Genomic DNA, 22,443 nt, shown 5'->3' with positions numbered 1-22,443 from the left:
GAGCCCCGCATCGGGCTTCCTGCTCGGCGGGAAGCCTGCTTCTCCCTCCCCCACTCCCCCTGCTTGTGTTCCCTCTCTTGCTGTGTCTCTCTGTCAAATAAATAAAATCTTTAAAAAAAAAAAAAAAAAAAAAGCCACTAGACATAAGAGTAATTTATCAAGTAGCAATAGATACATAATGCATTCATGCACAGGGCATAGCTCTAAGTATATTAGATATAGTAACCCTCTCAATTCTCAACAACCCTGTGATCCCCAACTTAAAATGAAGAAACTGAGACACACAGAGGTTAAGTACTTTGCCCCAATTATGACACAGCTGGTAAGTGGTATGGAACCAAATCCAAATCTAAAGCCAGCACTACCAACTGCTGTGCAATACATCCTCCCCAAAGCCAAAGAGTTTCCATCCCAAAGCTTTTATTTAGACTGTGAGATAGAAGGCAAGGTTATCTGAGATAAGAGAGCAGGGAAAAACAGGTGAATGAGAGAAAATTGAAAGAAATGAAAAAGTTTTAAAACACTTGCCGTGACGAATTAGGAAAAGGACCTGCTAGAGAGATCTCACAGGATTTCCAGTGTTAAGGGCTCCGGAGAGGTTAGGAGCCATGAAGTTCCATGCGGTGAATTTAAGATGAGCATGATGAAGAGAAGCCAGGACTGCTAGTGTATCTAAATATAAAACGTAATCTGAAGTGTGCAGTGACAGTGATGGTTACTGGTAACAGAAAATACATCTTTCCCAGGTCCCACTAGTTCAATAAAGAGCATGAACAGAAAAATTCCAGGAAACATTACATATCCTATGTCAAAGTATCACATAAAGACTAAAAAAAACAGAAGCCTGCTAAGCCACATGATGGTAAACTGATAGTGCTACTTCATGTAACTGCCTCGATCTCAAACATCAGAAGTTTCTCTAGAGAATCTTTCCTTTTCCTTATTTTCATTCAAAATGTCACAAGAAAAATTAAAAGCTACAGGAAGAACAAACTGGTTTCATTACAATCAGACCACATCTAAGAGCAGCCTCACAAATACTGACTTAACTTGATGAATAAATCTTATAAAAGAGCTTTAGGCCAAAAATTTATCAATTTTCAATTTCACTTAGACTTATCTAAATACATTCAAGTTCAATTTCCCGCATTTGCTTTTAAAATTATTCCACTTGACTTGACAAACACGTATAAACTAATCTCAAAATAAAGTTAGGTAAGGGGAGGGCGGGGAATCAAACCGTGGACACAAAATTTTTTTCAGGCTAATGTTCCAGTCAAGCAAGTGTATATATTTAGACACTTAAGACACAAAAGTGCAAGAATGAAGGTAAAGATTTGTGAGCTCTGTATCTTTTTAAATATTCAAGGTTAATAAATCAGTTTCAAAGAACAAGTAGCTAACATTCCAGGGATATCTTTCCTCATATGCCCATTATTACCTGAAAACTTACCGGAAACCAGTCAAAATGAGTACAGTTAGAAAAAAGACTTTGTCTAGTAAAAGAAATATCATCACTGGGTAAGTTAAGTAAATCCTTCCTACCCTATGCAGGATTAAGAGAGAGAAAAAAAAAAAGAAACCATAAGGTCAGCCTTTATGAACTCCACAAGTTATTACACTATTCTCCACCTCACTAAATCAGGATAGAACCCGTGTATTCTAAAAACAAAGCAAAACAAATAATTCCTAACTCCTACAAAGATTTTAAGTAAAATCTGTAGCATTTTTGTTATGGTGGCGTTAAGTGTTCCATCATTCTACTTTTCATCTTACCCTTATCTGTTCAGTGGAGCTGCTGCTAAGTTCATCGCCAGACTCAGAATCCTGATGTACTCTTTCCGAGCCTTCTCCTGCTGAATCACAAGACTGTTCCTGGGAGAAGCTAGTTTTCTCTACATCCAAGAACTCCGGGCCGGGAAAGTGACCAAATAAGTGCGTCCTATTCTGGCCAGAAACTTTAGGAGAATGTGAGTCACTGTTAAACTTTCCGTTATTATGGGTCAGGTCCAGGCTTAGGTTCACAGTCTGACCTGGATTATAGTTGGGTCCAAAATTCTGATTTGCATCACGAATAAGACCCGGTCCTTGAACAGATGATGATGGCTTTCCAAAACTTGAAAGCTCAGGCAACTTGTTCACATTTTCTGTTGACCTCTGAAGATGGAGACTCTGTATCATTTTCATAGAATTATTCGGTGGTCCAACTGCTTGTTTAACAGGGGGCATGAGAGCTTTGCGGGTGACCTCCTTAACATACTGGGCTGGCACATAGAACGCCTTGGAGTTCTCATCTGGTTTGACTTGCCACCAGTCATCATTGGTCTTTTTCACCAAGATGTATCGTTCCCCTTGTTTTATCACAATCTTTCTGTCCTTGGCTTCATATTCATAATCATATTCCACTTCAATATACACTTGTCCTGGAATAATCTTCCCACTTCTGTCAGCCATTTTTATTCAACAATGTTCACCTCTCAAACAGGATGGTATGCCACATTATGGCTTTACAGCTTGTTGTATTAACAGAGCTATTTTTATTTAAGTGGAGGAAAAGAATGAAGAAACCATTAACACAGCCTGGATTTTTAAGATTTATTCAAAAGCATCATATAATACAGGCACTTAAAGAATATTACCTTCAAATCTCAAACCCCAGAAAGTAAGCATGTGTCTAATATCATATGTATTGTCCTATATTAAAAACACTCTAACTGTAATCTATATTTCCTAGTCATTTATGAACAAAACCAAACCAATTACTGGAATAGTAAATACCCTACCAGCCAGACAGAAAATATCCAGAAAATAAGAGGTGAGAACTTTCCTTCTTTTCATAACTACCTCAAACCTCCTTCACTTTCTTAGGCTAATAACAAATACGTATTATGCACTTACCAAGGGCCAGGCACTGAGCTAGGTTCACTGAGCTACGTTTGCTTATCTAAGACCTTCTTTGAAGGTGAAGCTGAATTTCAATAATCCTGTACCCTTTATTTTCTAAAATACTCAAGGGTATTAATGACATTAAAAAAAATTACCCAATTATACAAGTTTCCTTTCCTAACAGATAAAAAGGACAACACTGTTATTGTTAGGCAAAGTATGCACACAAAGAAAACTCCTAGCTGTTTCCCTCTTATGTCTACCTCAGGAGGGCCACAATTCTTGTCAGACTGAATCCCACAAATGCAAATAAATAACCAGTCTTTTTATCTGTATATGTTAAAAATTCTCACCCCCTCTGCCAAAGTCTATTATAGAAATAGCTCTAAACTGGCTTGAGAAATCTAGGGATTCATTTTTGTTTCTCTACCAATTCCAAAACAGTTTAGTACTTCAGAGAACACAGTACTCAAGCTTCAAAGTGATCACAGCCTCTCGATATTGCTATAACTCAAGTCAAGCCCCAACCTTGAATGTGTTGTGCTGAACTGTGTTTCCCAAAAAAGGATGTTTAAGTCCTAACCTCAGGACCTGTGAATGTGACCTCATTTGGAAATAGGATCTTTGCAGATATAATCAATTTAAGTGAGGTCATATAATCAATTTAAGTGAGGTGATTAGAGTGAAACCAAAATCCAGTGACTGGTGTTTTTATAAAAAGAGGGGGATTGGAGGCAGGGAGAGGAGACACAGAGAGGGAAGAAGGCTACATGAAGGCAGAGGCAGAAACTGGAGTGAAGCAGCCGTAAGCAAGGAAGCCCAAGGACTGCCAGCAGCTACCACAAGCTAGGAAGAGGCCTTCATAGAGGGAGCACAGCTCTGCCAACGCCTTTATTTTGGACATCTAGCCTCCAGAACTGGGAGAGAATAAGTTCCTATTGTTTTAAGCCACCCAGTGTGTGGCACTTTGCTACAGCAGCCCTAGGAAACTAATATTCAGCCCAAAGCTCAAGGGTCCCCAGGCAAACCTAAGCAATTCTGAACACTGAGATGTACCAGAAACGTGTAAATCCAAGGTCCCATGACAACCTACCAATCTTCTTCAGCATCCAGCCGCTGGGCATCATGTTACTGGGTGCTATATGTGCAGTTAACAATCATTCTCCTGAAGACAATTTTCTTCTCTGTAACAGACAAAGCCCATTAAGCCCAGGTGATAAATAAATCAGTGATCCAATTTTAGTAACAGAAATTTACTTTCTAGACAAACTACGTGGATAACAAATTTAATATAGTAATGTTTCAAAAAAAAGAAAAGAAAAAACTTACCTTAAAAGAAATAAATATCCAGTATTACATTTAAACCTGTAAGAAAAAAAATGAAGTTCATTAACGTTAAGCAGGATTGCTCTAAGAAGGCTAATAATATAACGTTGCTCATGTTTTAGAAGAGCTGTAATGGGTTGCTCACATTTTTATAACAGCTACGTTATATATCACAATTGTGTTGAGTGCCACCCTCCAAAGTGTACAAAAACAAGGTAGGCTTCCACACTGTCCCTTCCTACTTCACTTCCACCACATAATTTCAACTTTTCTGCCCTTTATTTTTTATTCTAACAAATATTTTTTTTAATTTCTAATAATACGAGAAAAAACTTTTGTAAAATTGTTAAAATGACAGAATGGGTTTTCAAGTTTATGGTACGGAGCAGACAGAGAGAATGAAAACAAAGACTAAAGCTACTGGGAGTCCTAACATACTTCCCCACAGACTACTTACTAACTATAAATAGAGGAATATACCTTTATATAAGAGAAATCCAGCAGTCATGAGCTTAGCCAAGTGATCAAACTTAATTACACCAACAGTGGGACAACCTTAGTAATAAATGCCTAATATGATGTACACAATGTTACCTAAGTTGTATTCTTGTCAAAAACATGTTAAATCTAAGCTAATTATTAGAAAACAATTAATTCCAAAGTGTAAGACATCCTATTAGATAACAGACCTGAACTCTTCAAAAAATTCAATTTTATAAAAAATTAAAAAGGGAGGAAGATTCTTCTACATTAAAGGAGACTACTGAAACACAGAAACCAAATCCACTTAGCATTCTAATAGGTACCTAAAACTTACCATATCCAAAATCTACTTCCTATCTCTATCCCACCCAAGCCCTGCCAAGTCTGCATGGTCTCTCCCACAGCAGTAAATAGAGATTCTAACCTTCCAAACGTTCAGCCTTTACTTTCATTTCGAGGACATCAGTCACTATGTGCTTTAATCCTTTTACCTACATAAAAGTTTTTCACTACAACTTTTCAAAACCCCACACTGAAGCACTTATCCTCAGGTGATCTTTTTTTCTTTTTCTTTCCAGGAAATAATAAAATAACTTAAGCAACATCTCTGAGTTCAGATGTACTATAACTAGTCAAATATTTAGGCACAGGAATGGAGAAAAGGAAAGTATGAAGAGTAACAAAAAAAAAAAAACTGGACGTCACGCTAGTAGCAGGGAGGCTGGGCAGTGGGGAGCAACAACAGGTTAAAAGCCAGTCCGAGTTCAGCCCCTTTCACTGCCAGGCTTTGACTATACCTTGCCCAGTGACCACGAAGATAAGTACGAAGGAGGAGTTAGGGAGAAAGAGAAGTCAATTCACCAAGTTCAACATGAGACATGCAATCTAAGCTTTAAAGAAAATGAGATTGGAAGGACAAGGAAGATGGAGAAGTAGTCAAAAACTTCTATACATAAAAGGTAGTTGGATATCAAGGCAAGCAACATGAACAAGAGTAGACACAATGGGATAAGAACAGGAGAACTGGAGCCGAGATCATTTTCTAGTTATAATACTGGGGTGGTGAGATGGGGAATGAAACTGGGAAGCTCCCAAGAGAGACTAATAAAATTATAAACTTCTAGGAAGTCACATGGCAGGAATTATGTATCACAACCCAAGGTCTGGGAAAAGTTACATAAAATAAAAAAGAGAAAAGCCTTATTATAAACTATGGATTCAAAGAAAATTAGAATAATTGTGGGGTAGCTCTAAAAACTCAGAACTAAGTGAAAATTATCTGCAAATGTGTAAGTTATGTTCCCTAATTTTATTTAAAAACAGAAGTTATATTAAAAAAACAATTACCTTTTTAATTTTTCATTTGCTTGTTTCTTTCTCTGTTTTCTAAACTTGTGAATTCTTCTCTTTGGATAAGGTTAACACTGTTTAACCTATCTTATCCTCTCAAGTATTTTGGTTAGAATCTTACTCATCCAACTATAAACCCTCTGAAGGCAACTCTCCTCCAGCTGAAATACATTCGGTACTCATCACCACACTCCTCCATCCATATTCATCACGAGTACACTTACAACTCATTACCCAACCACCAATACATATAAAGTTTTTGCATATCTACTGCCCAGTACCAACCACTGCTTTACTTGGCAGTTTCAAAAATACCCACATAGGCTTTCCATGCCTCTTACGAGTCTTCTTCCTCATGTTTCAACAAGAACAGATATACACACAGATACACACACAGTTGCTTACATCTTTTACTTCTCTTCCCCCATGTCAGATTCAGAACTTCCTATGAGGCTATTTTAAAATTTAATAGCCTTCTCCTTTGTCTGTCATTTTTTCTCATTTTCTTTCCTACCAAAAATGACACACCTCAGCACTTGTTATCTCCCTCCCCTAGGACATCTGTTTTAATCAAGTACATCTCTCAGCATGATATCTTTACTAAGTATATCAAAAAAGTAAACAAGTAAACACAATCTTAAGAGACATATAGTAAATGCATCCGTAATTAATAAGTCTACATTTTTTTTGGAATGAGTCTACACGTTAAGCTTAATACACAGATATACAACCAATTTAGCAATTCTAGTGCCATGAGCAACAAAATATTAATATAGCCTCACACACATAATTACTAACCAACTTAAAAATACAATTTAAGCCATTATTCTTGACGTGAAGTTCCCCAAGAAGTTTTAAAAGTACTTGCTTAAAATGAAGAATCCCTAAACAGGCCTTTACTAAAGAAATCAATTAGGGGCACCTGGGTGGCTCAGTCGTTAAGCATCTGCCTTCAGCTCAGGTCATGATCCTGGGGTCCTGGGATCGAGCCCCGCATCGAGCCCTGCATCGGGCTTCCTGCTCAGCGGGAAGCCTGCTTCTCCCTCTCCCACTCCCCCAGCTTGTGTTCCCTCTCTCACTGTATCTCTCTCTGTCAAATAAATAAAATAAAATAAATCAATTAAACTTAATGAGGACAACAAATAGTTAAGAACAATTCCAGTATTAAGTTTCAGAATAAGAAATTATACCAAATAATTTTGTAAACTGTATACTTGTACAACAAAAAATCATAAGCCCCTAGTGAGCACTTATTTTTCATAATGCATGATCCTTATTTTCCAAGAATAAAAAAGTATAGAATATAAGACATTTCTTTAAATCTAAAGAAGGGAAGGAAAATACAGTGATTGATATTATCAACTATTCTAGCCATAAAGAAATAGCAAAATGGGGACAACAGAGGGATAACAGGAAATAACTGGGTAACTGGAAAGCAGGAGAGAACATAGTCAAACATAAATTAGTAAAGGAAATTCAAAACCAAGATTTAAATCTGAAACAAAAATGAGGAAACAACAAAGAAGCATTTGGGGAAGCAAGCATATTTTACTAAAAATGACATTTGCGTGGGGTATTTTAGGGCAATTCGTGCCATGAAGTCTTAGTCAGAAATAAGGGTGGACATAATGACTTTTTTTTTGATTGTTACAAGAATGGAGAAAATACTCCAATTTAAAAGAAAAGAAATATGACCTTGGGTTTGACAATGAGTTTTAAGGTATACCACCAAATACCCAACCCATAAAAAAAATTAGGACTTTATTAAAATTAAAAACTTCTGCTTGGTGGAAGACACTGCTAAGAGAATAAAAATGTCAACCACACACAAAAAGAAAGTATTTTCAAAGCACATATCTGATTAAGGACTTGTATACCAAATATACAAAGAACTCTTAAAAGTCAACAAAAAGAACCCAGTATGGAATGGGTTCTGAATGGAATGGAAATGGGAAAAGGATCTGAAAAAGATATCATGAAAGAAAACATACAGATGGCAAATAAGCACATGAAAAGGTGCTCAACATTATGTCATTAGGAAATTACAAATTAAAACAAGACACGCAGCACATACCTATTATAATGGCTACAATCCAAAAAACTGACAACACCAAGTGCAAGTGAGGATGTAGAGCAACAGAACTTTCATTCATTGCCGGTAGGAATGCAAAATGGTTCAGCCACTTTGAAGACAACTGAGCAATTTCTTACAAAGCTAAACATGGTCTTGCCATCCGATCTAGCGATCACACTCCAAGGTATTTACCCAAATAAGTTGAAAACTTATGTCCACAAAAGGCCCTGCATGCAAATGTTTACAGCAGTTTTATTTATAACTGCCAAAAACTGGAAGTAACCAAAATGTCCTTCAATAGGAGAAATGATAAACTGTGAGACATCCACACAATGGAATATTATTCAGCAATAAAAATAAGGCATCAAGCTAAGGGACAAGACACAAATTAATCTTAGATGTATTTTGCAAAGTGAAAGAGGCCAGTCTGAAAATGCTACATACTGAATGACTTTAAGCGTATCACATTCTGGAGAAGTCAAAACCATAGAAACAGTGGTTGCCAGGAATGGGAGGACAGGAAGGAGGGTTCCAGAGGTGAAGCACAGGAGATTCTCTTAGGTCAATAAAACTATTTTGTATGATCCTGTAATGGTGGATATATGACATTGCACACTTGTCAAAACCCATTAATCCTTACAACACAAATCATGAGCTTTCATGTACCCAAATTTTAAAAAATCATTCAGGAGGTTGGGGGAATCACAGGATTTCCCAAGAGAGCAGATAAGACAAGACAGTCTAACAATATGACAAATATATGGAACAACCTCTGAAGGAGGATGCTTCTTGGAAATCTTGGAGATAAGTGAGGTCTATAAGAATATAGGCAAAGAAACTACACATAAGTACTATATTCTAAGCTGATAAAAACATTTCTCATGGGGGTACAAGTCAAAAATTCTGATACTGCCATATATGTATACTAGAATTAAATAATTAATTAAATGGAATGTGGATGATGGGAGCCAGGTTTCTCAATGACTGAGTGGGAATTTATAATCCTGCAGGAAAGATTAGAGTGATCCATGGATTAGATTTGGAGACATCAATATGAACTCATTTTTAGCTTACTATAGATAAAATTGCATAAAGGTGATTTCATACAGAAATATTAGATATACATCTATATATTGCTTAGTATACACATGCATATTTCCCTGTCAGTAAAAATGACAGCCTAGCATCAACAAGTATACCTAGCACCCAGATATGGTTTCTAATACCATTCTCCAAATAAAGGAATCAAGGCTCTTTGGAGAAATGGCTGATCCAAGGACTGAGGCAGAAAATACACAAGATGAGCCCAGAGCATCTCATAGTGCCATACTGACCTTTCCCCCTCTGGATTTTAAGGACTAGATTTAAATCCAAATTAAAAGTGATATCATGCATATTTTATATTCATATTAAAATATCTTACATTATGCTGACATGTTTGAATAATTTAAATAAACTCATGTTTCTTTAGTTACTTTTACACACTGTGTTTATGGAGAATCCGTGCCTGTTTTTCTCATCAAAACATGAGTTACAATTATTTAAGGGGTAGTAGGATTCTTTACTATCAGTGGAGAGTAAATACTGATCCAGCTGATATATGACAGCAGAAAGTGAGGAGCCTACTGTATTAAAAAATTCGCACACTCAGTACTTTAGTAAAGCACCCTGATCAAGTCCTTTCAGACCAAAAGGATTAAAGATTAAACTGGAATTTAATCCCTTCAGGTCCATTTGCACACACTAAGAGTTTTAATGTGATGGTGTAGGATACCAGGAAGATAGCCTATAAGGTAAAAACAAAAAACAAAAAAAAGACAAAAAACAAAAACAAAAAAACCCTCAGAACTAGTAAAAAGTCTAAGAAACAAAAACTTTTTCTTGAGCCAGTAAGTTAACTTCCTTCTCCTTCAGATTCTCCTATTTCATAAGCTACCTACATTGATAATGGCTCCATGTTAACCTGTAAAACCACTCTTCTTTGATGATCAATTCTGCTTCCATATTTTTCAGTTTTTTTCTCTTCTAAATGCACTCCAATCAATGGATTCTTCTTCTGTACCCTCAACACCTGAGCCCCATTTTTTAAATTTCTTACTAAGAACTTTCTAAAATGATCATTTTTAATTAAAAAAAACAAAGAGGGGCACCTGTGTGGCTTAGTCAGTTAAGAGTTAAGCATCTGCCTCCAGTTCTGCTCATGATTGGGATTGAGCCCCACATGGGGCTCCCTGCTCAACGGGGAGCCTGCTTCTCCCTCTGCCCCCTGCTCCCCTTGCTTGTGCTCTCTCTCTCCCTACCGAATAAATAAAATCTTCAGAAAAAAACAAAACAAAAGAAAGAAAGAAATTAACTTTTTTTACAGTTCACAAAAATTTGATCTTGCCTCTGTGGCATTTTCACCTGCCCACCTTATAGTAAGAACACCTTGATTTTCCTTTGGGGAAGCACCCATGTTCATGGTCTCAGTTCATACCATCATACAAGTTGTCATATATTAATCAGAAAATCACAACCTTGGTTGTTATAAAACTTAATAGGATTTCTAATCCTCTAATAATTTACTCTAGAAGAAAAACTTCATTCTCTTCACAGCCCATTCAGATATTCCTCCAAAACTATATACATTACCCTCTTAAAGAAAATCTTTGAAATAACTATTTACATTCAACTACTTTCAAATGTTTACCAAATCCTGTGCTTTAAAAAAAGACATAATCTGGGGTGCCTGGGTGGCTCAGTCGTTAAGTGTCTGCCTTCATCTCAGGTCATGATCCCAGGGTCCTGCGATGGAGCCCTGCATCGGGTTCCCTGCTCAGCGGGAAGCCTGCTTCTCCCTCTCCCACTCCTTCTGCTTGTGTTCCCTCTCTTGCTGTGTCTCTGTCAAATAAATAAAATTTTTAAAAATAATAAAAAATATATAAAAAGACAATCTACAAAACAAAGGCAAATACAAGTGTAGTGATTATTAACATCTGGCTATTGCAAAGTTCTAGTCAGACATCAGTAACTTCAAAAAAATAAAAAATATATATTCTTTTTAATGCTTAAATGATGCCAATCTACTCCAAATTAACATTGTGATAAGAGTCACTATAGGCAAAGGACGTGAATAGATATTTTTCCAAAGATGAAACACAAATGGCCAATAAGCACAGGGAAAGATGCTCAACATCACTATCACTAGGGAAATGCAAATCAAAACTACAATGATACCACTTCATACCAATCAGGATGGCTACTGTAAAGAACAAACAAAAAACAACAACAACAACAACAACAAAAACCCTAAATAAGTGTTGGTGAGGATGTGGAGAAATTGCCATTCTTGTTCACTGCTGGTAGGAATGCAAAATGGTGCAGCCACCAGGGTAAACAATACAGTGGTTTTTCAAAATACCCAGCAATTCCACTTCTGGGTACACATCCAAAACACCACAAAGCAGGGACTTGAAAAGATTTATGTACACCCATGTTAACAGCAGTACTAATCACAATAGCCAAAAGATGGAAGCAAACCAAATGTCCATAAATAGATAAATGCCTAAACAAAATGTGGTATATACATGCAATACTATTGTGTATATATTACCACAATAGTCACTGCAGACTACAATTTAAATCACTTATACCTGTCTACTCAAAAACCACAAAAGTCACTAAAATCCTCACATAGCTTTTACAGATCCTCTTTCAAAGTAAATTGTAAAAGGCAAACATTCAAACTTTTAGAAAACTGAAAAGTAGCATTTATGTAGCACACAAATGATGAACTACTACTACTACAAGGCCTCAGCTTTCGTCCTCTACTGGAAAAGAAAACACAACATGATTAATTTTTATTCAAATTTATTTTACAAAACACTGAAAATCCAATAATGCAAGTTAAATCAAAAAGAGATTATCACATACCTACCACAATAAAGTTATTTTTACAAAACAAAGACAATACAAAGTGCTGATACCAACAACTGGAACACTCATACAGAGCTTATGGAAATGCTAAAAACGGGACAGCCAGTTCAGCAGTCTCCTATAAACATACATTTTCTGGGGCGCCTGGGTAGCTCAGTTGGTTAAGCGACTGCCTTTGGCTCAGGTCATGATCCTGGAGTCCCTGGATAGAGTCCCGCATCGGGCTCCCTGCTCAGCGGGGAGTCTGCTTCTCCCTCTGACCCTCCCCCCTCTCATGTGCGCTCTCTCATTCTCTCTCTCAAATAAATAAAATCTTTAAAAAAATAAAAATAAAAAAATAAAAAATAAAAAACATACATTTTCTGCACACTGTATTCTGGGCCATGAGACAAATCTCAATAAACTTAAAAGGACTGAAATCATACCAAGGTATACTCTCTAACAACTGAATTTAAGTTATAAATTAACAAAACATAGCTTAAAACCCACAAATTTGTTGGAATCTAAACAACATACTTCTAAGTAACTCAGAAGAGAAAAAAATCAAACAGGAAATCTGAACTGAAATGTAAATGAAAACAAGACATCTCAAAATTTATGGGATGCAGCTAAAGTAGTGCTCAGAGAAAACTCATATCACTAAATGCCCATATTAGAAAAGAAAGGTCTCAAATCAATCATGTACACTTCCACTCTAAGAAACTAGATGAAGAGCAAATTAAACCCCAAATAAGCAGAAGAAAGAACATGATAAAGAGCAGAGCAAAAGTCAATAAAAAAAAAAATGTTAGATGAAATCAGAAGCTGGTTCTTAAAGAAGATCAGTAATACTGATAACACTCTAGTCAAACTGATCCAGAATAAAATGGGAAAAAAACACAAATTACCACTATCAGGAATGAGACAGGGGACACAACTACAGATCTAAAGACATCAAAAGGAAGATAATATTATGAACAACTTTAAGCCTGTAAATCCAACAACTTAGATGACCAGACAAATTTCCTGAAAGACAAATTACCAGAACTTCAGAGGAAACAGATAACCTAAATAGCCCTATACCTACTAAATAAATCGTCGGTCTTTAAAAATCTTTTAAGATCTTCCCAAGGGGCACCTGGGTGGCTCAGTTGGTTAGGTATCTGCCTTCGGCTCAGGTCATGGTCCCTGGGTCCTGGGATCAAGCCTTGCGTGGAAGTCGGTCTCCCTGCTCCCTCTCCCTCTGCTGTGGGCTCTTGAGCGTGCACTCTCTCTCATGTCCTCTAATAAACAAAATCTTTAAAAATAAATAATAAATTAATAACCTTCCCACAAAGTCCTGGCCCAGATGGCTTCAGTAGAGAATTTTACCAAAAATATAAGGAAGATAATACCAATTCTACAAAAGCTTTTGAAGCAAACTGAAACAGAGGAAAAACATCCCAATTCATTCTATCAGGTCAGCATTATCCTCATACCAAAACCAGACAAAGACGTTATAAGAAAAACTAAAGACCTACATCCCTCATGAATATAGACACAAACTTATCTCCAACAAAGGACTCACATATAAATATACAGAGAATTGTACAAGTCAATAAGACAACCCAATAAAAAATGGGCAAAAGATATAAACACTTATCCAAAGATCTATAGATGGTAAATAAGCCCATGCCCAACATCTTTAGTTATTAGGGAAATGCAAATTAAAGCCATAAAGAAATAATACTACACATCCACTAAAATGACTAATATTCATACACCAGTGTTTTCTAGAATGTGGAGCAATTAAAACTCTCACACACTGCTGGTGGACATGTAAAATGGTAAGACCACTTTGGAAAAAGTTTGGCAGGTTCTTAAAATTTTAAATATACATCTACCATAGGACCCAGGGAAGCTACTCCTAGGTATTTACCCAAGAGAAATGAAAGCATGTATCCACACAAAGACCTGTAGGTGAATGTTCACAGCAGCTTTATTTCTAATAGCCCCAAATTGAATACAATCTAAATGACCATCAAGAGGTGAATGGATAAACTAATTGTCGTATATCCACACAATAGGCTATCACTCAGCAACAAAAAGGAATTAACTACTAATACACACAACAAACTGGATAAATCTCACAATAATTTTGCTGAGTGGAAAAAAAAATCCAGACAAGAAAGTGCATACTATATGGTTCCATCTACATACAATTCTAGAAAATGCAAACAAATCTATAGTGCCAGAAAGCAAATCAATATTGACCAGAAAACAAGGTAATGAATTACCCTTGGGCTCAAGGAAACTTGGGGGGTGAGGGGGGAAGTTAGATACATTCCTTATAATGGTGATGGTTTCACAGGTATATACATATATATCAAAGGTCATCAAATTACACATTTAAAATATATGCAGACTATACAGCAGTTATACCTCAGTAATACTGTTTTTTAAAAAACCCTAATGAGGGGCGCCTGGGTGGCTCAGATCGTTAAGTGTCTGCCTTCAGCTCAGGTCATGATCCCAGCGTCCTGGGATCAAGCCCCGCATCGGGCTCCCTGCTCAGAGGGGAGTCTGCTTCTCCCTCTCCCTCTGCCTCTCTCCCTGCTCATGCTCTCTCTCTGTGTATCTCTGTGTCTCAAATGAGTAAATAAAATCTTAAAAAAAAAAAAAAAAACCCTAATGATGTAAATTCAAAGCACCAACTATCACTCCCCACACACACATTAGAATGGCTTTAAGTAAATATATAAAGGATATTTCATATAGTAAGGATACCAGCAACTGGAATTCTCGTTCACTGCTGGTGGGAATGCATAATGGTAAAGCCATTTTGGAAAACATTTTGCCAGTTTCTTATAAGGTTATTAAGCATGCATTTACCATACGATCTAGCCATTGCTTTTCAATACCTCTAGGTATTTACCCAAGAAAAATGAAAGCATAAGTCCACGCAAAAGCCTTATATGACCATTCATAACAGCTTTATTCTTAAGTGCCAGAAACTGGAAACAACTCAAAGGCCTATCACCTAATGAATGCCTAAACGAATTGTACATCCATCTGTAAAACAGTAAAGAATACAAACCTTAAGAGATCCTGGGAAAGGGTTGGAGGGGGAGCAGAAGGGGATGGACAAAATGGGTGAAAGAGATTTGGAGATACAAACTTCCAGTTATGGAATGAATAGGTCATGGGTATAAAAGACACAGCATAAGGAATATAGTCAATAATATTGCAATAGTGTTGTATGGTGACAGATGGTAGCTACACTTGTGGGGAGCACAGCATAAGGAATAGAGAATGTTGAAATGCTGTTGTACACCTGAAACTAATGTAACTGTGTGTCAATTATACTAAAAAAAATTTTTTAAGAGATCCTTGTGAGAATGGATAGAGAAAATGTGAAAAAGTACTTAGTAAACTATAAAGCACGACACAGAGCGTCACATTAATCACTGCTTACTAAAGGAAGTAAAGTGGTGATAGGAAGGTACCCACAAATCATACCATATGAGCCTTCTATATCTGGCTTGTTTCACTTAGAACACTTTTGAGATTCATCCATGTTGTTGTATGTACCTGTAGTTCACTCCTTTCTATTGTCGAGTGTTACTGTATATTAGTGTACACATATTCTAACTCAATAAAACTGATTTTTTTAACAAACCAGTAATATATAGCAAAATACTGGTAATTTTCAGCAAACTTTTAAAGATACCACTCTAACTGCAAAATGTATTCTAAATTCTTCTGTGGCAAGAGAGCACAGAACTCAGGGTTAGAGGCCTGTTACAGTATTACAATTTGCCATTTTTTGGTGCTCAGACTCTGAGCACCTTAACTTACCTGTAAAACAATACAAATCTCAAAAGATTCTTGTGAGAATGGAAAAGAGAAAAAGTATTCTGTAAACTATAAGGATGATACAAAGTATCCACGCTAATCACTGCTTACTCAAAAAAAGCAAGAGTTTCGGAGGCGCCTGGGTGGCGAAGTCGGTTAGGTTCCAACTCTTGGTTTCAGCTCGGGTCATGATTTCAGGGTGGTAAGATCAAGCCCCGTGATGGGCTCCACACTCAGTGCAGAGTCTGCTTCAGACTCTCTCTCTCCCCCTCTGCCCCTCCCTGGTGCTTGCGTGCTTGCTCTCTCTCCTTCTCCCTCTAAAATAAATAAATAAATCTTTAAAAAAAAGTTGTGACTAGAAAAATACTGACAAATTAACTGATGGCTTATAAAATCAGTCCCTCCTCAAACGCACCTGCCTCTGCCTCTTCCTAGCTATGTGATCTAAGACAAGTCACTTAACCTGAGCCTCGTTTTCTTCCATTTGTAAAAATGGAGCTCATTAACAGTAGATATCACATACTGAAATGAGTAAATACATGTAAAGCACTTGGTATAATGCTTTACAGATTTTAGCTCTTCTGACAAAATACTATTATTTTTACCTTACCAAACCTAAACCTAGCAGCCATCCTACCCATCCAAGGTGCAACAGTGTAGGTCATATCAGTGATCTAGAGCAGGGCTTCTCAAACTTTTAGTGAGCAGAATCACCTGGAGAGCTTCTCTAAAAAAACAAAACTTTTTTAGATGATTTAAAGAATTACTGCAAAGATAGTACAGAGAGTTCCCATAGATCCTATATACAGTTTCTCCTACCATTAACATCTTATGTTAGTATGGTACATTTGTCATATTCCGTGAACCAATACTGATACATAGTAACAGCCATGCTCTATTCAGACTTCCTTAGTTTTCCCCTAATGGACTTCTTCTGTTCTAGAATCCCATCCAGAATACCACATATACATTTTGTAGTCATATCCTGCAGTTTTTAAAACACAAGTTACTGAAACCCAAACATTCCTAATGAGAGCAGTATGAGGTGGGGCCCCAAAATTTGCATTTCTAACAAGTTCCCAAAGGATGCTGATGGGGCCAATCTAAAAATACATGGAAAACAGCTCTGGTCTAGATTCTAGACTCCAGAAGTGATGTTCAACACAGTGGCCACTAGCCAAATGTGGCTACTGAGCATTTTAAGTGTGGCTAATCTAAACTGAGATGCCCTGTATATGTAAAATACACCGAAGATTTGAAGACTTAGTCTGAATAAAAGAATCATGTTGATTACATGAGATGATAAAAAAAATTTATTTTACTTGGGTTTTTTTCCCCCATTTTTACTTTTTACCATGTGAGTCCTAAAAAGCTTTAAAATTACACAGGTGAGGGGCACCTGGCTGGCTCAGTCGGAGGAGCATGCAACTCTTGATCTCTGGGTCGAGTTTGAGACCCATGTTGGGCGGAGAGATAAATAAAAATAAAAATAAAATAAGGTGACACAGGTGACTGGCATGGAACTGCTACTGGATGGCAGTAGTTTGTGGTCTGGGCAGTAGAGCAGCAAGGGTGTCACCTGGGGGCTTCTTAGAAGTTCAGGTGATTCCCATGCACATTAAAGTTTGAGAAGCACTAATTATCAACAGGGGAGGGATACTTAGACACGTCAGCATTTGGCAGTTTGGTTCAAATAAAAATCTAATCAACTGCAAACTGAAACTGCAAGATATGTTAGGTCAATAAAAGTAATAGGGAAATGGCTGAATCACAGAAAAGCCATCCACAACTGAGGATGTGGCATAATCAGACCACTTAACAGTTGAAGAAAAGAAAAACCACATAGATAGTGGCCCAATGGGTTCCTCAAAAGAGGGTAATTTGAAAAGCATGATTTGAAATACAATGATGCTATGTGATACCACCATACTTTTTCATGTCTGATTCATTCCACAAAACAGTGCATATTTGCAATTAAAACTAAAAATGTTAAATATAAGATAAAATAAAGGTTTACTTTCTCTTTTCTCTCCCACTACTAGAAAACTGTAATGTCCATTTTGGGCAGATTCACCTTAAGTTACCTTTTCTTAGTACCAATTTTCTCAGGTAAGCAAAATACTGGTTGTACCTTTTCTTAGTACCAATTTTCTCAGGTAAGCAAAATACTGGTTGTGCCACATAAGGATTTTACACATCACTATATTCACTGTTTTATTTCAGTCAATTTAAAATTTTTTATTACCCTATTATTCTCAGGAATGTCAACTGCACAACTTCAAGTACATAAATTTGTAAAGCCCATGGTCTATCCATCTATTTTTAAAAAGCACCAGACTTTCTAATTAAGGAAATGAAAAACAAATGATGAACTACAAATAATAAGCTGTTTTTCTATAGCATTTATAGTACAAGTTTTCACTTGTGCCTCACAACTGGTATAGTAAGTAAAAAAAACACTTAAAGATACATATTGACTATATATGGATAACTAATCTTTACGAATAGCATATTAAGAATCAATGAGTTAGCAAACTTTTCCAACTTTTATGGCTGATAAAGTACAAAGAGAAATCTATCAACAAATACTGGGCATACACATACACACATATAATCTGTTTCATTACAGTTAATTTTTTTCCCCAAGAAGAAACACTTCCAGAGTTACACGCAACCATGGGTCACACATAAGCGTCCAGATTGTCTGGCTCTTCAGGGTGCATGGCTCAAGGTTGTCTTCAGATCCTGCTTTTAGGCACTGCTCTGGGCTCTCAAATCCCTATTCTGAAACGTTTTCAAGGCATTTCAAAACAAAGGAAAAGAGAAAATTACTAACACCAGCAGCCGGAATGTCTACTCAGAGAAGAAAAGGTACAGAAAGATGACCCATTCTGTAATACACCTTCCTATAGATCAGGTAAGGAACACTGGATCTAGGATCTAGGAACACAGCTCTAGGCCACCGTTTCCCAAGTTTTCAGTACAAAACAGGCGTGGCTAGGGGCTAGATACTTTTTAACAACCTTCCACTCCAACACAGTTTTCCGAGGTCTCACCTTCGGAAGTGTGGCAGAATCTGAACCAGAAGCCGAGTGACTCCACTTGATGCGCCTTCCTCCACATTTCCTTCCCTTTGGAATATGTGCATAAATATTCGATAAAAGCTGCTCTCGTGTGTCATAATTAACCATAAAGCAATTCGAGTATTAGCTGCCTTTACCCATCATAAACATTTCACTTGGAATGACATTAGAACTTTCCTAAAGGTATGCTTTTAAGCATTTTGCTTTAACCTTTGCAAATGCATTTAAAACGGCTGCTGCGGTCGAAGGAAAACATCACAAGCCTCTGAAACTGAAGGCCGTGCGTTTTTCTGTAATGATGACCCTGCAGACATTTCTTCTCGGAGGTCTGCAGTAACTTAAGATACAACACGTAAAGGGACAGCCATTCTTGGAAGACAAGCTACGCTGAAGTGGGAGGAGGGCAGCACGCTTGTAAAGAGTTTTGTTTTTTTTTTTTAATTCAAGGACTTTGAGGAGATTGCTCCCAGAAGAGCTAGAGTAGCAAGTGTCCATTCAACAGGGGCGGGGCACCTCTAAAGACTGCAGAGACGAAAGCACCAGTTTAAGGTCAGCAGTGCTCGAGGGGAGGCCCCAGGTGGGCTCCCTGGGGGGGGGGGGGCGCGAAGGTTTGCACACCCCACATCAGTCAGAGAGCGGGCACACGCAGCTGCAGAAGGCGAGGAAAGAAGGCGGCACCAGCCTGCCTTTTACACACACACACACACACACACACCGACGCCCTCCTTCCTAGGGGCGGGGCGGGCGGGCGCTGCCCTCACACAGGAAGTCAGGAAACCCGGGGGGCAGAGGAGCCACAACTTCGAGCCATTTAAACCCTCTCGCCCACGTCAGCCAATGGGCTGGCAAAGGCTCCCCTTCCCCCCGCGCCCACCCTGCACCCTGCGCCCCGACCCCTCCCGCGCCGCACCTCGCGCGTACCTCGGCGCCGACGCGCCTCCCGCACACACCTCCCCCAACTCCGCCGCCCTCGGCGGGCACAGCCCCGGCCGCGGACGCCTTTGTGCAGCACCTCACCAACCTGCCCTCGGTCCACGGGGGCCCGCGTCCCGCCACCTTACCGAGAGCACGGCGGCCTCGCAGGAGGCAGCTCCCTCTTGTACTGGCACGGGGTCTGCGGGACGCCGAGGCGAGCCTGAAGGGCGCTCACACCGCGGTGGCCGCGGCCGGCCCGTCCCCGCAGGCTGGTCTCCGAGGGAGGGTAAGTTCCAGGGCACGTCGGAGCGCGCCGGCGCGGGGGCGGGGCGGGGCTGGCGGCTCACGTGACGGTAGGGGGCGGGACGAGGCTCACGTGATGACCCGGGCGGGCGCGGGGTGAATCGGCGGAGGTGGATCCGGGAGAAGGGCGGGGCGGGGGGAGGCGGAGGGACTGGGTGAGGGCCTCGGGCTGGCGAGGTTGCTGCCCGCCAAGTGGGCGTAAGCAGTTTGTAAACATGAAGTGGGAAACGTGGAGAGAAAACGCTGGGGAGAAGACGAGGGAAGGGCGAACAGGAAACGGACCGAGCCGTAGGGTGGCAGGAATGGAGCCCAGGGAAAGAGGGGCGGTGGGCCTTGCCCTTTCCTTTTCTTGGCCCACTGGCCTGCTGGGAGCTGCTGCCAGACGTAGGTCAGTCGTTCACGGCCCCGGAAATCCCGCGGGGAGACTCGGAGAAAGTGCCACACGCCACTTCAAGGGGACGCAATGGAACTCTGGAGGCTCTGAGTCCATTTACTGGGGCCATGCCGAGCTGTCCTGCGCCGGGGCCACCGGGGCAGATTGCTTCACCAGCTGTGCACACTCAGGGCTGACGAAGGCCCTGGGGACCCAGGAGCGGCCGCTCCATGATCTTGCTGCTCCAAAGCAGCGTAACCACTCATTAAGCTGCCCACGGGGCCTGCTGTGTGTAAGCCCCAGGGCCACAGTGTCCTTGGCCAAAGTCATCACAGTCTGCAGCGTTTGCAGTTTGGCAGCACAGAATCCAGAAGTCAGAGGCATTAAAGGTTTCTCATGTGAGGGTGATCCTATGGCAGCAGTGGTACTGGACTGGGAATCTGGAAAAGATACCTAGCTTCTGCCTGTCATTTCTCGACCTTAGCTGTCAAAGGAGTGTGTTGACTGAACTAAAAAGCTCCTCCTTCTTCTAGCCCTAAATTTAATGACTGTGAGGAAAACTAACTCATCTAAGTATTAGGTCATAAGAAACCAGTTGCTGAGTCTGTCTATTATGGTGCCGGATGAAATTTTAATGATACCAGAATTTTAAAAAAATAAAAATTTTAAAAAAGGCAGGGTATGGTTGGGGAGCCACTCTCTGGAATTGGCCCCTTTCTGTTCTTCACCTCATACTTAAAGATGCCCCCATTGTCTGGTATCCTTCTCATAGCTGAACTCCCTGTTTTTTAATGGCTGCAAAGAACCCTTGGGATATTGGCAAGATTTTAAGAGCTCTAGTTTTCCACCTTCTTACTAATTAAATTAAATCTAATGGGAGGGGGGAGCGGCGCTAAAGTTTAAAATATTTTCCTTTTAGAAAGGAAAGATACTTAAAAAAAAAAAAAAAAAAAAAGCCAGAGACCATACTGTCTCTACCATTGCACTTGCTACCACCCTTCCCTTGGCACTGATGGTTTTTTCTGTCTTCCTCAGTTTCTAACATGTTCCCTTTTCTATGCCCTTGTTCAGCATACGGAGTATTGCTGCTGTATGCTTCTGAAACAATTTGCCATAGAATTTCTCGTGATCTCTTTCTAGAACCAAAACAAGGAACGACTGTGAAAAGTAAACTGTGCCGTGACGGGAATGTGCTGATAACTTTATCTTCCCTACTCCCCAAACCTGAACTGGGCACCCTTGGTTTCAGCAAGAGATAGAACTGAACAGTTTGCATATACTTGCTGATCTGCCTGTAACTCTACTTCCTATTTCACAACATAATCTCAGATGATACCACAATGCCCGCAGTATGCTGATCACTACCAACAGCAGATGGAGTCAGGTAAAAAGAGCTCTCACCCAAGTGTGTTGTCTGAAAAGGACCTGATGGAGAGCTATGAAATCATTTGCAACACTGCCTCTAGTTAGTTTTTAAATAACACCAGTAGCATATGTCTGGCGCCTGTGCTCAGGATCTCAACAGATCATTTTCAGGATATTGACATTTAACTGGCTTCTAATGAGGTAGCATAGAGTTCCAAAATGTAGAATTCAAATGTAAGCTCCACAAAGGCAGAGGTTTGAGTTTGATTTGTGTGTATGTATGTATGTATGTGTCTCCAAAGCGCCTAAAAGCACAATAAATTTCTGTTGAATGTATTTTTGAGTGAAAACATACTCTGTAAATTGCTGGATATGCCCTGCTTTCTAATTCTTTAATAGGTAACCCACTTTTCATTGTGTATTTCTAAATGAAAAGGCATAAAATTATGTTTGGCATCCCTGCTTTGGCTAGGCTCTAGAGGAACAGAAATTTGGCAGTACCTATCAAAATTACAAATGCATACATATTCTGAATTTACTTCTAGGGATTTATCCTG

The 22,443-nt window shown here is 39.1% G+C and overlaps 1 protein-coding gene across 2 annotated transcripts in view; it reads right to left on the bottom strand.

Moving 5' to 3' along the window:
- Positions 1 to 20,136, bottom strand: part of ARHGAP12 (Rho GTPase activating protein 12) — a 125,139-nt gene extending 105,003 nt beyond the window's left edge. For both annotated transcript variants that reach the window (XM_034987175.1, XM_034987176.1), the window contains exons 1-4: positions 19,992 to 20,136; positions 4,216 to 4,251; positions 3,980 to 4,070; positions 1,777 to 2,531 (exon numbers count right to left, since the gene is read on the bottom strand). In XM_034987175.1, coding sequence (XP_034843066.1) covers positions 1,777 to 2,454 — 678 coding nt within the window. In that variant the 5' untranslated portion in view covers positions 2,455 to 2,531; positions 3,980 to 4,070; positions 4,216 to 4,251; positions 19,992 to 20,136. The remainder of the gene's footprint in view (positions 1 to 1,776; positions 2,532 to 3,979; positions 4,071 to 4,215; positions 4,252 to 19,991) is intronic.
- Positions 20,137 to 22,443: the final 2,307 nt, after the last annotated feature.

The sequence above is a fragment of the Mirounga leonina genome, unplaced genomic scaffold (genome assembly GCF_011800145.1).
Source record: "Mirounga leonina isolate KUSES-001 unplaced genomic scaffold, KU_Mleo_1.0 Mir_413, whole genome shotgun sequence".
NCBI lineage: Eukaryota > Metazoa > Chordata > Mammalia > Carnivora > Phocidae > Mirounga > Mirounga leonina.
Note: the sequence above shows the minus strand (reverse complement) of the source record. Positions and strands in the feature narration are given on the sequence as shown.